The 14,569-nt window shown below is 41.2% G+C and overlaps 3 protein-coding genes across 3 annotated transcripts; 2 read left to right on the forward strand and 1 right to left on the reverse strand.

Moving 5' to 3' along the window:
- Positions 1-2,535: 2,535 nt before the first annotated feature.
- LOC106646640 (uncharacterized) lies at positions 2,536-4,125 on the reverse strand. The gene is made up of 3 exons (XM_014362720.3): positions 3,814-4,125; positions 3,306-3,591; positions 2,536-2,839 (listed from the first exon to the last, which is right to left on the reverse strand). Exons 1-3 carry the CDS (start codon positions 3,883-3,885, stop codon positions 2,733-2,735), a joined length of 465 nt encoding a protein of 154 aa, XP_014218206.2. The 5' UTR covers positions 3,886-4,125; the 3' UTR covers positions 2,536-2,732.
- A 1,568-nt stretch (positions 4,126-5,693) lies between these two features.
- Positions 5,694-10,789, forward strand: Ir25a (ionotropic receptor 25a). The gene is made up of 7 exons (XM_014362662.2): positions 5,694-5,871; positions 6,180-6,524; positions 6,600-7,408; positions 7,544-8,343; positions 8,446-8,487; positions 9,607-9,933; positions 10,010-10,789. The coding sequence occupies exons 1-7, from the start codon at positions 5,766-5,768 to the stop codon at positions 10,413-10,415; spliced, it is 2,835 nt and encodes a 944-aa protein (XP_014218148.2). The 5' UTR covers positions 5,694-5,765; the 3' UTR covers positions 10,416-10,789.
- Positions 10,790-12,369: 1,580 nt separating this feature from the next.
- Positions 12,370-14,323, forward strand: LOC106645822 (ionotropic receptor coreceptor Ir25a-like). The gene is made up of 4 exons (XM_089597486.1): positions 12,370-12,728; positions 12,791-13,243; positions 13,634-13,957; positions 14,024-14,323. The coding sequence occupies exons 1-4, from the start codon at positions 12,370-12,372 to the stop codon at positions 14,259-14,261; spliced, it is 1,374 nt and encodes a 457-aa protein (XP_089453612.1). The 3' UTR covers positions 14,262-14,323.
- The last annotated feature ends 246 nt before the right edge of the window (positions 14,324-14,569 follow it).

The raw sequence follows: 14,569 nt of genomic DNA on the forward strand, positions 1-14,569 counted from the left end.
ACTTGTTAAGTGTACCTATCTCTAATTACCGCAAAAACGTTTTCTCATATTTTTTGTTGTACGAAAGTTTTCGTGAAAAAACTCGGGCAGAAATCATAAATCACGCAAATCGGTATACATTATATATTATATATAATATACACATAAATATACTATACATACACACACACACGTATATAAATATAAACATATAAATTAACATACGCATGGATATGAAAAACTAATTTTCGTCAATTTTCCTTGTTAGTTAGGCCAAAAGTGACAAAAAAAAAAAAAAAAAAAAAAAAGAATGTTTGCCTCGAATATAAAGTTTTAATAAATTAATAACTGGCCAACTTACGGGAACGATGTACGAAAAACATAGGCATAGTGAGATCACGTTACAAAAAATTCCTGCAGTGTTGCATTTTGTTAAAAAAAAAAAAAAAAAAAAAAAAACTATCCCTTCTTTTTTATACACCGACTTTAATAAACGATACCTTTTTTTTCAGGTCAAATAAATACAAAAAACCTGTATGACAGCCAAAGTTAATAAATGCACATTTAGACCGAGTAAAATCAAATTGAGAAAGAAGACGTTTAACGGCCGCGTCGTTCTTTTTGCGCTCATTTAAATCATTAAGACATTATGACGATAATTAGGAAGCTTTCCATGAAAATTGCTCATCTTGAAAAGAAAAAAAAAAACGATCGCAATTAGCTCACTGAGAATAATGATGATAAGTGATTAAATTGAGCTTAATTCAAACGAGCGCGAAACGAACGCACGTGAGGGTCCGGTTGGCGAAAAAGAAAAAAAAAAAAAAAAAAACGCGTCTATACGTACATATAGTTAATTACGCATCTAAATACTCTATTGGTTGTGATTTACAAGTATAGCAATATTGCGAATAGCCGCGAACGTGCTCCGCATACGTATTCCACGTAATTATACACTTGAGCCGTTTCCACGCTGATGCTGTATAGCGTAAACCGTAAGGAATAAGAAAATGTTAGGTATACCTTTGTGGTGGAGTAAGACAGCGTTAGGTGTACTTACAGGTACTTGTTCCGTGTACGGCTTATGGCATTAACATGGGATCGGCCTTACAAGTGTCCGCACAAGTTCTTGGCTCCGAAAGCTTATTTATATCCTATACTTGCCTGAACTGTACTTACAAAACAGTTTTTCTTGTGGACAACCACGTCAGATGAAAGTTTACCTCCGATTTGCGTAATTTTACGTTATTTAGTGCGCACAGTAGCGTAAGAACACAAGTAGGGACAATCACAATGAAGACGAAAAAACAAATTCAAAATTCCCGTTTTTGTCGTGGGAGCAAGAATTCCTGCAAACATTGAATTTATAGATCTTCGGATTTAAGTTGTCAGGCAAGATACGGTATAATAGGAGCGATCGTGCCAAAAGATGACGTATGATATACAGTTATGCGCGAGCCAGTCGCTTAGCCATGTAATTAAAAAACAAAGGGATAAAAATAAGAAATTAAAAAAAAAAAAAAACAAATAAAAACAAAAAAAACATGTGTGTGTAGCGTGTATGTGTGTCGTGAGAAAGAAGAGCGAATTGAGACTGCGGACGACGAAAAAACACTAATTGTGGTCGGTGATTGTTCGTGGAATGAAAACAGAAAATAGCTAAAAGTAATTTAACTCTTATCGGAACGTATACCGGTTAGTTTATCATTGCCGCCGCGACTATTAATACCATTATGATGAAAAACGACCATTACTGTAATGTCCGTTAGAAAACGAAATGTTAAAAATCCAGCCGAGGCTAATTTTATCTTGTTTGATTGTTTCTACGTACGTTGCAACACTCGCCAACACTTGACTCGAAATATTTTTGTAAACCATACTTTTCCTTTACATTTCGGACCAAAGTCACAGCTCATACTGGAAAAAGAGGTGCGAAAGGATTAAAAAAAAAAAAAAAAAAAAAAAAAAAAAAAAAAAAAATGAATAAATAAACGAGTGGATGAACGGATGAGTAAATGAACGACCGAATAGACAAGCGCGGGTCTAACTACGAGACCAATAAAAGCTTCAGTCGCATTATTAACTAGACTCTTGATGCTTCATCGTCGTCGTACTTAGCTGCCAAAACGACAAAGCTTGCATTTCATTTTAAGCCACCTATACAGTCTCGAGAGCATTGATTATTGACATTCTTCTTTTCTCGACATAATTTATACATATACTTACACAAACGAAAACCACCGCTGTACAATAACTAATGTTTTATATTGTTACGTGTGCTGCATATTCTAATGAATCACGGGAATAAGAGCTCATGTACATTGAATGTGACAAAATGTAGTACAAATGGAAAAACATTATTTTATTTTTAAAAATTATTTTTATTATAATATTATCACACAGCTATAACTATGTTATTGTGATTATTAAAACGATTGACTCTCATGATTGTAACTACCATGATTTGATTTGTAAATGTAAAATTATTTGGTTGTTTAAAATCATTTGATAATACATGTCAAAGATACTCGAATTGTACTTATTTACTGACTCCTGTACCATGAATTAATTTTTTCATTGTTTATTTCAACAATAACACTTACATACTATAAACTCTGTTAGGCAACAATTTTGTTTAGTTTGCCTAATGGATCACATATATTAAACTTGTTTATACATCACACACTGGGCGTGTGATGTATAAATAAAATTCAATATATTTGAAAACAAAAAAGTAACAAAAATAATTTCGGTTATTGGTTGAATAAATTGGCCTTTACGTGTTCCATCCATTGATCTATCTTGAACCTTAAAGACCCAGGTTCGATTGGTTTTTTTGGGGAGTTGGGTATTATGTCATCTAAAAAAAAAAAAAAAATAAGAAAAAATAATGATTGTATAAAAAATCACACAGAAATAAACTTGTAAGAACACCCAAAACGCATGCAGGTAGGTACATATTTTGGAACAACGAACAAACTTTTATTAAACAGAAATTCAGGACAAATGACAAACTGAATTACACAGCATAGCATTGATTGGATAAGGACACAAAATATTGTGTTTACAGCATGCAAGTGTTAATGAAAACCAAAGGAAGTCTTGGGTAAATAGGAAAATATGCAACGAGTAGACAATAGCATCGCAGAGGTATTGGATAAGCAGGATCGACGCACACAGAGGTAGGTTTCCAAACTACAGCTACAGCCGAATGGATCGAAAAGTCGTTTTGGAGGGACCAGAGGAAGAGGAGACAGTGCTCCTAGGCAACCGGGAGCTGACCTTGAGCCTCGGCTTTCCAGCTTGTTTGCTCTTGCGGACATTACCGTGTGTTTCACTGTCAGTAGGATCCAGGGTGGCCGGATCGGGCCGATTTTCTTTGTCGGTATCCCCATTGAATGGCACCGTGCGACCGAGATCGATTCCACTGTCAATGTTGCTGCTGTCCTGTCCCATGTGCTGTTCCCATTGAGGCATGATGTTTCCAACATCTTCAACGTACGTGAGACGTCGAGGCTGCAGGTTATGCCGGTCCACCCGGCGTAAGGGCTTTTTTCGCGGTGCTGTAGGTGTCCGTGGCACGACACGACTGTCCGGAGGCGTTCGCAAGGTCTAAAAGGGACACGGTAAACACCCAAAAGGCACAAGCTTTAGGTTAGGTCGACTGTTATTGTTGTTGTTGTGCTCTTTCTGTTTGTCTCTCTTTCTCTTTCCTAGTCAGTCCTCAAAGGCTTGGTTTTGGAGAATAGAGCATGGAGCTGCCGTAAGAGCACATGCACGCGCAACTCCTAATGTTTTTAAGATAAATTTAAATGTAAGGATGGTATTTCTCACCCGTAACTCTAAGTCGAGAGAGGCATCTTGGTTCCCAAGCGACGACGTAACCTGCGACCGGGCACTGTTCATCCTTCGATCGAATAAATCAACCGAAATCAAGGGCTCTGATAAATAATTACTCACTAATAACACGTACACGCACACAAACACTTGGGAACAGCTTTTATGTTTAAGCTTGTACTTAGTTACTTATTTGCCGTATGAAAAATCTACGAAATAACGTGTGCACGCGAGTTATCAATAGCACATCACTATTTCTTATCTACACACATTTGTACAGGCACAGCTAACAGTCGTTGTTGGTGTCAAGTTTTCGACATCGTTAACAATTAATACCATCGCGTAAGTACGTAGGTGTACACAATATAGCATCAGCCGGCCGGTTGCAGCACATAAATAATTGTGATAAAGCACAAATACTAGACAATCGAGCTAAATGAGAGCAAAATTATATTCGATAGGTGTGATAAGCTTGGTAAAGACCCATTGGTAATTATATACCTACAATAATAGATGTGTTGTTAAACTAAAGGTAGTGTTACAGTTTACAGTAGTAGGTATATGCCGGTAGTGTGTTCATGTAAGTTCATGCATGTTCATAGGAAATAGGAACATTAGGAACTAATTAAATAGGTTTGTTCAATTACCCAGCTGGGGGTGATCCGAGTGTCTGCATGTTTTGGGTATTTTTTTGCGGTCATTAGTTCAACAAAAACGTTTGTATGTACCTTTTATCGTGATCATTGATTAATGAGGGACCCTCATTGAGGGTTATTCTACCGTCAGGTGGCGATAATGTGTCCACGTAAGATTTCCACAGAAGTATAACCATATATGCATTCAATATACATAGATGTTGTTCTGTGAAAATGGAAAATCTTACATGGGCACACTATCGCCACCTGACGGTAGAATAACCTTCATTTCATTGAATTCGGTAATAACAAAAAAAATTGACCCACCATAGAAAGCTAGCCAAAATAAATTTAATAAATACACTGTATGAAACTTTTATGGTACCATCCTGATTAAGTTTAGGTGATCTATATTATTATTATATACCTGGTCCCAGACACTATATATGAGGAGTATTTGAAAATATCATGTCTTCAAGAGAGGAATTTTCAAGCAGCATTTTAAAAGGACATGTACTTAATAATATTATTTTCATACAAATACAACAAGATAATAAAAAAAAAGAAATGCATTATACTGGTTGATCAGTAAAATTGATGAACATCGTTGTACATTTGCAATTCAATTGTTTCTTACATTCTTACGGCAAAGGAAGGATAAACACTGCTGCACAGAAAGAACATCAAATGAAAATTTAATTTCCATCACCACCCGCGTGCGGACAGCCGCCGCATGATCGTTATATACTTCCGTTCGATCGCAAGCCACGCGATCGAACAACCGGAAAAATCAATAATCGAACAAGCCACGTGGAGCTATGGACTACTACTACTACATCCACAGGCGTACATCACTTGTCCCTATAGCCATCGAGCCTGGGAAAATCAATCGATGGAGCCCCCGATCATGATTACATATTACATGGGCTTTTCAACGAGCAAAAGGTACACGCGCGCGTTGCACCAAAGTCAGAGAGACGTGTAGGAAAAAAGGGCAAAGGGGGTGGAGGGTAAAAAAAAAAAAAAAAAAAAAAAAAAAAAATTACTCAGCGAGCAGTGGGCTTTCGGCTAATTAACCGAACGCGTAACCCGTGGGTCATCCCCGCGGCAACGGAAATCCAAACACACAAAGGTACAACACGCTCGCACGTGGATAAGTGTATACAGAACCACGGAGGATCGGTCAGTCGGTGTCTGCAGGTTCTCGCTGAGATACGCTTATTGTACAACCTGTTGCGACATGGACGATAAGCCACACTGAAGCTGTAGATCATACAAACTCGATTGTCGTCTCGTTTACACAAGAACGGCAGCATGTCGTTGATCCTTCTCGCCGAGCTCCTCGCTGTGTCCTTCCTGGCGGGACCGGCGAGCGTCTTCTTGGTCCAGCAAGCCGCCGCGGCCCGGCCCGTCAACGTCTGTACGTCGCTATCTTTTTTTTTTCCCCCAGTCGATTTATTCGTCTATGTGCTATAGTTATTTACGTACAACAAGTGCGAAAAAGACGATTTCCCGCACGAGTGAACGAACCTCTGCCGCACACTATGCGGGAAAATCGATTTTCCACACCAAAAACAGTGCGGGAAAACACCTATTTTCTGCACACTATTGCTAAAATTACTTTTTTTTTTTTTTTCCTCCACGCCTGTACTGAAAACAAGTAAAAATTATTAAGATTGTATAAACGTGTACATCAGATAACGAAGAAAAAAAAAAAATTGATTCCAGTCGTCATCAACGACGCAGAAAACGACGTGGCCAACAAGAGCGTGACCAACGCGCTGAAGATGCTGAAGGAGAAGAGTCCCAACAAGTTAGGCAAGGTGTACGTGGCGACGGTCAACGCGAGCGGCTCGACAGAGACCCTCGACAGCATCTGCCCGGTATGGAAGTCGGCGTTGAAAGAAAAGGACGAAAACATCCCCGATTTTGTTCTCGACACGGCGACCTACGGACTTGGAGCCGAGACCGTCAATCGCTTCACCGCCTTCCTCGGCATACCCACCCTCTCGGCTCAGTACGGCCAAGATGGTGACATGCTGGGCTGGCGGGACATCACCAAGGAACAACAACGTAATAACCCAAACGCACGCCCATGCGCATATATACCCTCTACTTTTCTAACTTACCGCTTCGCACGGTTTACAGAGTACCTCGTGCAGGTGATGAACCCCGTGGACTTGATGCCCGAGGTAGTGCGCCAGCAGTGCTCGACCTTCAACATAAGCAACGCGGCTATCCTCTTCGACGACACCTTCGTCATGGACCACAAGTACAAGAGCCTCCTGTTGAACGTCGCGACGCGTCACGTGATGGTACCCGCCAAGGCGCCCGGGGTCGCCCTCGAGCGCCAGATCACGATGCTACGTAACCTCGACATAGTCAACTTCTTCATCCTGGGCAGCGACGTATTGATCTCGGCTGCGTTGCAGGCAGTCAACAAGCTCGATTTCGTCGGCAACAAATACGGCATGTTCGCAGTGAGCATGAACGAAAGCCCGTTGATAACTTGCCCCAAGTGCCCAACCGGCAAGGTTATGCTATTCCATCCGCAACCGGCGACCAACCAGCAACAACTGAGCGAGCTGGCGAGCAAGGGTGTTCTGGCCCAGCCTCTTATAACCTCGGCCTTTTACTACGACCTCGCGAGAATCGGGGTGCTGGGGATGAAGGCCGCCCTCGACGCCGGCGAGTGGAAGCGGCCCACCTTTGTCACCTGCGAGGATTACAACGAGAATGCGACCCTACCGGCGCGCAACCTCAACTTTAGGAAATACCTTCAGCAGGTCTCTGGCACCGGGTTCACGCCGGTTTACGCGGGCTTCGCTTGGGGCGAGAACGGCGTCAGTCGCGCCAAATTCGACGTCAATGCCGACATCATCGAAATAAGCAGCTCGAGGATCGTCAGGTCCGACACCGTCGAGACCTGGCCGGCCGGCATCGAGTCCCCGCTCAATGTGCGTCGCCGTATCATATATACTACTACTACTATTATTATTATTATTATTATTGCATACAATATTAGACATAAAAATACATTTGTAGATGGAAATGTGCTGAATAATAATTTGCACGTGTAATTTGGTCACCAGGTAAAGAAGATGAATGCCGCGCAGAAAAACACAGCGATAACGAGCTACCGGGTTGTCACGGTGATAAAGCCCCCCTTCGTCATGTATGACCACCAAACCGGAAAATGGTCGGGCTACTGCATAGACCTGCTGAACCACATAACCGAGCACGTGCCCTTCGTGTACGACATCCACGAGGCCAAGGACAAGGATTACGGTGCTATGGACGAGGAAGGGGTGTGGACCGGCATGGTGCGCGAGCTCAAGGACAAAACGGCCGACATAGCCCTGGGCGCGTTCGCCGTGATGGCCGAGCGCGAGAACGTCATCGACTACACGGTGCCCTACTACGACCTCGTTGGCATAACCATACTCCGCAGGAGGCCCAAAACCACGACTTCGCTCTTCAAGTTTCTCACGGTGCTCGAGATCGACGTCTGGCTGTGTATATTCGGGGCGTACCTCTTCACGAGTCTCCTCATGTGGTTCTTCGACAGGTTTTCCCCCTACAGTTATCAAAACAACCGGGAAAAGTACAAGGACGACGAGGACCAGCGGCTCTTCGATCTCAAGGAGTCGCTCTGGTTCTGCATGACCTCGTTGACGCCGCAGGGTGGCGGCGAAGCCCCCAAGTGTTTGTCGGGTCGACTCGTCGCTGCGACCTGGTGGCTCTTTGGGTTTATCATCGTTGCCTCGTACACGGCCAATTTGGCGGCTTTTCTCACCGTGTCGCGACTCGAGCTGCCCGTCGAGTCGCTCGAGGATCTCTCGAGACAATACAAGATACAGTACGCGCCCATTGCTAACTCCACCGAGTACAGGTGGGTACGGTTTGAGCGTGTGTTTTCATTGTTTATTTCCCCCCCCCCCCACTTTTTTTTTGTTTGATCATCAATTTGTTTGTGCATTTTTATGAATTGCAGGTACTTTGAACGTATGGCCGAGATCGAGATGAAGTTTTACGAGTGAGTTTGTTTTACGCTTTTTTTACCGTTATTTCGGTTACAACACGATTAAGATGGGAATTCCGAACTTTAACGAGATTCTCTTTTTAATGTCACACGTACAGTGTATTTTCAAATTAATATTTCAATTAAAATTTATTGAATATTAAAAATGAAAAACATCCGTACGTGGATTTCTATCGATTTCCAACAATTTTCTTTCGGGTTTTTGGTCATATGTACTTATGCGTTAGCGCTATTGGAAAATATACTTAGCTCACGAAAATACCATTGACTGTGCATTTGAAATTTTTTTATCTTATGCTTGTACACACTTTAATTATGTGACAAATAGTCCTTTGAAATGCTACCCTCAAAAATAGGGTATTAAAGCTAAAATGTACGTTACTTTGTTTTTTTTTTTTTTTTTTTTTTTTTTTTTCAAACGAAAATGAGGAATGAGAAATATTAAAGAAATTTTCTAGTTTTTTCAAAGTATTAAACACCAAAAGGGGACGGAAGCTATCATGGGGTTTTTAATTTTTTATTTTCACAATCAAGATAAACAATCTATGTTACAAAAGCACGAATGAATGCTGCTCAAGAAAATAACCCATTACACGCACCACTTGGTAAAATGTAGAAAATATCTCGGACATCATGTATGTACGTTTTTATCAACAATCATCTTGGAAACTGTTTCCTTTTTTCATAATAGATAGGTACTCAGAGTCTAGCACAATCGTTTTATGGATTTTTTTAAGCTTTGAAAAAAAAAAAATACATTTTTTCCTGAACCAAATGCATTTTTTTCTGAAAGCATTTTTTATTCATCACTATTCGTGATACGATACCACGAAACATTTTTTTCCATTGTTGTAAAATATTTAAATACTTTTAAAATATAAAAATTGTGAAAAAAAAAAATCATCACATACAATGCATCATATTGCTAGTAAAAAATTATACCGAAAAAAAATCTGGAAAGATATACCTAAACGTACCCAAATCTGTCTACTTATCCTTATACCAACTTACTACTACGCGCTGATTCGATCCAACGAGCGATTATAAATCTAATGCACAAAAAAAACTTGATTTTCCGGCACCACTGATGTGAAATCATCGTTTTTCGCCCAGAATATGGAAAGACATGAGCCTTAACGACAGCCTGTCCGACTTCGAGCGCGCCAAACTAGCGGTCTGGGACTACCCGGTGAGCGACAAGTACACCAAAATGTTCCAAACGATGAAGGACGCCGGCTTCCCCAAGGACTTGGACGACGCGCTCGCCAGGGTGCGCTCCGAGGGCCAAACCGAGTTCGCCTTCATCGGCGACGCCACCGACATCAAGTACCTCACCATGGTCAACTGCGACCTCATGCAAATCGGCGACGAGTTCTCGCGCAAGCCTTACGCCATCGGCGTCCAGCAGGGCTCTCCGCTCAAGGACCAATTCAACAACGCGTATGTCCCCTCCTACCTTCAAATCGTATACATACGTGATGATGTTGCAATAGTTTTTCCCTCCCTCCACCCCTAGGATACTGATGATGCTGAACAAACGCGACCTCGAGAGGCTCAAGGACAAGTGGTGGGACTACAGTAAGTACAAGAAAAATTGCCCAAGGCCGGAGGAGCAGAACGAGGGTATCAGCATAAACAACATCGGGGGCGTGTTCATCGTCATTTTCGTGGGGGTATTCCTGGCTTGCGTTACCCTGCTCATCGAGTACTTTTACTTCAGGCGACCGAAAATGAGGCGCAAAAAGTTGCAAGAACAAATCGAGCAGCAGCAGCAGCAGCAGCAGCAGCAGCAGCAAACCGATGCCACTGCGGACGACAAGAGCGCGCAGGTCGTGGGGAACGTCTCCAAGTCGATGAAGCTCAACTTCCGACCGGCTCCTACACCCGTCGTTGAACCAACCGACTTTGGAGCTCGCTTTTAACCATACGTATCATGAGTTTATCGATAAATCGGTTCATACTTTTTTCTTTCATTTAACAGTCAGTCACGTGCATGTGGATTTTTCGTTTGTTACTGCAGGGGAGGGGGGCATCAGAATGCAGGGTAGTGGCTAGAATTCGAGGTCAGGGGGGGATTATTGATTCATATACATTGTGTGAGAAACTTAATCTCATTAATCCATTTATGTGACCGGCTCGAGGAAGGGAGCGTGTCTGTCGCATGTGATCGAATTAAGCGATCAATTATTGAGCCGGCAAACAAATGGATTAACGAAAAAGTCAACGAATGAACTATTTTAACATCGATTGCACAAATAACGAAGGAAATGTGTTGAGTATTTTTAATAACTTTTTTTATTTTGAAATTGCTATCGAGGCACATCTTGGTTAATTAATAAATCAGTAGAAATGCCGTTTTTCACGTTTACGTTTGAATAAACTTGAATTGAGACAATGTGATTGTTTTAATCTCCTAGTTATAACAACTTAATCACGGGTCGCTTTTCCAGTGTTAACACTAATGAGTAAATGAATAATAAAAACTAAAATCCTCCAGATCAGTCAAACAGTACGTTATAAAGGCACAAACAATTAAATCTATTTATTCCATCTCTTTGGCTACATTGAGTCAATGAACGAATATCAAGGTTTTTTCTGATATTGTGTGGTAGATTAGCTCAAAATTTAGGTCGTATTTTTTCTCCGACACTTCAAAAAGCTTTTCTTTGATGTAAATATAAAGAGCGTTTGGAGCTAAACTGGCAAAAAAAATGATGAGAGATATCTAAATGCCAAAAATTAGTTATTTTGTCAATTATTTTCTTTAAAACCATTTTTAGCTGTGAAATGGTGAGATATGGTCCAACGACTTTTTAATGAAAGTTTAAAATGTCCATGTATCGCATGAAATGGGATACACGTATCGATGTAAAAATTATTATTTATTAATATACTAAGGAAATGAATGTATTAAAAAATGAAACAACATTGTATGCGATTCTAAAGCTCGTTGCTATCAATTTACTCGAATAAAGAAGGTTGGAACATTTGGGACTCATTGTTTGAGAGGAAGGGGTTGTTATTGGCTACGGTCCTGGGGTCTGATCGCCCCATCGAGTTCGAGTTTTGACTGTCACATTATTTTAGGAGTAAACGAAAATGTGACGTCAACGTAACATCCCCCCACCCAGATCCCAGATCGAGTGACAGTCCAAACTCGAACTCGACCGCGTACATCTATGAGAGACCCCCTCTCGAGACCACAAGGGTTTGAGCTGACGAGCCATGCATATTTCTCGTTCATAAAGACATTTACTGTTTATATTTTATTGTTACTGTGTAAATCTTGTAAAAGTTTTATGCGTGAATAAAAACTTTATTGGTGATATATACATTATTGAAATTTTTTTATCGATATACGCCTCTTCACTCGCAATCGCAACATTAAAATCTGTCAAGGTTTTACTACGGACTTTTTCATCTAAAACGTTAGATTACTGCAAAAATAATAATTTACAAAAAAAAATTCTAAAACGTAGTGCTTGGCTATTACAACACAATGCGTGAGTTGTATACACAATATTTCCAAGTTGGCAAGGACAATCGATTATACAGCTTGTGTATACACAATAACGCGGTATTACGGAGTACAAAAAATGAAAAAACAACGGGACATTTGCCATCGACCCGATTGTAGTCTAGGTACTTGAAAAGAACATATTACGTACCGAAAAAACATGTTTGTCGCTTGTTTTATATTAAATGAGCACAATGTAACTTTTTTTCATTTTTTTCCACCGCATATTATGATAATAATAAATGCAACTCAGGATAAACAGTTGGAGCGTCCGAACGGCATACAGTCGTCACAACTTTCAAAGGTGACAATACCTGCGTAGCAAAGAAAGAAAGAAAAAAAAAAAAAAAAAGATGAAGATGAAATCGTATCGAGTGCTCACAGTACCCAATGAGCCTTTCGTCATCTTAGACAAGAGCACCCAGAGCTACACCGGTATGCTGATTGATCTCCTGGACAAGATAGCGCTGAGCCTCAACTTCACGTACACCATCGGGACGTCAATAAGGGACGGCGAGTACGGGCGTTTCGAGGAAGGCTCGGACAAGTGGACAGGACTGATCGGAGATTTGGTGGCCAGCAAGGCGGACGTAGGTCTGGCCACTGTCAGCGTCACCTCCCAGCGCAGCGCGATCGTCGATTTCACCGATCCCATCCATCCGCCGACCGGTCTGTCGATCCTCCTGCAGAAACCCCTACCACGGACTTCTCTGTTCAGGTGACGAATGGCCCACGCGTGTATTATATATATATATATACGTCAATGCCGATCTCGCGCAGGTTTTTCACCCTCCTCGACGCTAGGGTGTGGCTGTGCATCGGGGCGCTGTACTTGCTGACGAGCTGCCTGCTCTGGGTGTTCGACCTGTACTCGCCCTTTAGCTCGAGAAATCGACGCGCAAAAGCCAAGGAGTACGAGGGCCGGAGGATCTTTGGTTTCAGGGAGTCGCTCTGGTTCTGCATGACCTCGTTGACGCCGCAGGGTAGCGGCGAAGTGCCGAGAAACTACTCGGGTCGGTTGGTCGCCACCACCTGGTGGTTATTTGGGTTTGTCATCGTTACTTCGTACACGGCCAATTTTGCGGCTTTTCTCACGGTTTCCCGCTACGAGAGAACCATCGACAGTTGGGAACAACTTCAAGCGCAGTACAAGTTTAATTACACGGTCGTCAAGAACTCCGGGGCTCTGGCTTACATTGAAAACCGGATGCACGTCGAGCGCGAGTTTTACGAGTATATACCATACTATACTTTTGTCGTTTAGAATACAAATATATAATATGTCCCCCTCGTGTGTGTTACGATTTCGGGATATTTCAAATAATTTGTTTTTAACGTAAAAATACGTACGTCGTTAATTTATCTTTTTTTTTTTTTTTAATAATTAAGAGAATAATTATAATCATTATATATTTAATAAAGTGTATGCGATAAAGTAAAGATCTTTGTATAATTTTTTAAAGTTTGAATTATTGTAATAATTGCTTGCAGGCTGTATAATGTAACAAGTTTACACTTTGTTGGACAACAATTTTGATACGGGGTATTTAATAAAAATAAAAAAAAAAGCAAGAAAAAAATTTATTGCAGAGAAACGATCAGGCCTTTCGCTTGTGTTTCCAGAATTTGGAAATCCCTAACTCTGAGCGATAAATTGACGCCGTACGAGAAGTCTAAATTGGCGGTGTGGGAGTACCCGCTGGAAGACAAGTACCATAAAATACACGCTGCCGTAATGTCCCACAACCCCGTCGAGGATTTGGAAGAGGGGCTTGGAAGGTTCACGAGTAAATACACCAGGTTCGCGTTGATCACGGAGTCGACCGATGTTAGGTTTCAAGTGATGACCAACTGCACCTTCGAAGAAATCGATCTCAATGTCGCCAAGAAGCCATTTGCCCTGGTTCTCCGCAAATATTCGCCCTTGACCGCAAAGTTTAACGCAGTGTAAGCGCACGTACGCGAGGAGTTCTGTATACCCTGTACTATTTCTGATTTTTGTTTTTTCAACAGTATTCGAGATTTGGGAAGCAAGGGGTGGCTGAGCGAGCTCAGAAAAAAGTGGTGGGACGACAATCCGAAGAGGAAAAAGTGCTACGACACGGACGAAAGGACCGCGGGTATTCTCATAGAAAATCTTGGTGGGCTTTTTATAACGCTTTTCATCGGAGTTGGCGTTGCTTATGGCACTGTGCTGTTGAAATATCTGCAGATTCGTTGGGCCAAGACGATGAAAGTGGCTCCGGAATAATAAGCTAAAACAAATGAAAAACATCCTGATACAGATGAAAAAATCGAGTCGGAGAGAGTTTTATAATCGCTCAACTTTTTCTTGGCACGTGTTCACGATTTCAATCGATCGTATCGATCGTCGTTGTTGTGGCACACGCGTTGTTACATATATTTTTGTTTTGTGCGCTATTTAAAAACCACATGTATAATGCATATTTGGCTTTGTTACAGCAAATCAATAAGTGCTTGCTCAAAAAAATTTATTTTTTTTCTTTTATCAACATCTACTTCTTTTCCTTCATCTTTTAATTAAAATTAGAAAAAAAA

This window comes from Copidosoma floridanum, unplaced genomic scaffold, assembly GCF_036245765.1.
Source record: "Copidosoma floridanum isolate Cflo_tuat_1 unplaced genomic scaffold, Cflo_Japanese_pri ptg000032l, whole genome shotgun sequence".
Classification (NCBI taxonomy): domain Eukaryota; kingdom Metazoa; phylum Arthropoda; class Insecta; order Hymenoptera; family Encyrtidae; genus Copidosoma; species Copidosoma floridanum.

Excerpts from the sequence above, each read along its gene's own strand:
- Ir25a (XM_014362662.2), top strand. The coding sequence starts at position 5,766 with ATGTCGTTGATCCTTCTCGCCGAGCTCCTCGCTGTGTCCTTCCTGGCG. Across the intron at positions 8,488-9,606 it reads ATCGAGATGAAGTTTTACGA|AATATGGAAAGACATGAGCC; the intron begins GTGAGTTTGTTT and ends TTTTTCGCCCAG. Across the intron at positions 9,934-10,009 it reads AAGGACCAATTCAACAACGC|GATACTGATGATGCTGAACA; the intron begins GTATGTCCCCTC and ends CTCCACCCCTAG.
- LOC106645822 (XM_089597486.1), top strand. The coding sequence starts at position 12,370 with ATGAAATCGTATCGAGTGCTCACAGTACCCAATGAGCCTTTCGTCATC. Across the intron at positions 12,729-12,790 it reads CCACGGACTTCTCTGTTCAG|GTTTTTCACCCTCCTCGACG; the intron begins GTGACGAATGGC and ends GATCTCGCGCAG. Across the intron at positions 13,244-13,633 it reads GTCGAGCGCGAGTTTTACGA|AATTTGGAAATCCCTAACTC; the intron begins GTATATACCATA and ends TTGTGTTTCCAG.
- LOC106646640 (XM_014362720.3), bottom strand. The coding sequence starts at position 3,885 with ATGAACAGTGCCCGGTCGCAGGTTACGTCGTCGCTTGGGAACCAAGAT. Across the intron at positions 3,592-3,813 it reads CTCTCGACTTAGAGTTACGG|ACCTTGCGAACGCCTCCGGA; the intron begins GTGAGAAATACC and ends TGTCCCTTTTAG. Across the intron at positions 2,840-3,305 it reads TACTGACAGTGAAACACACG|ATGACATAATACCCAACTCC; the intron begins GTAATGTCCGCA and ends TTTTTTTTTTAG.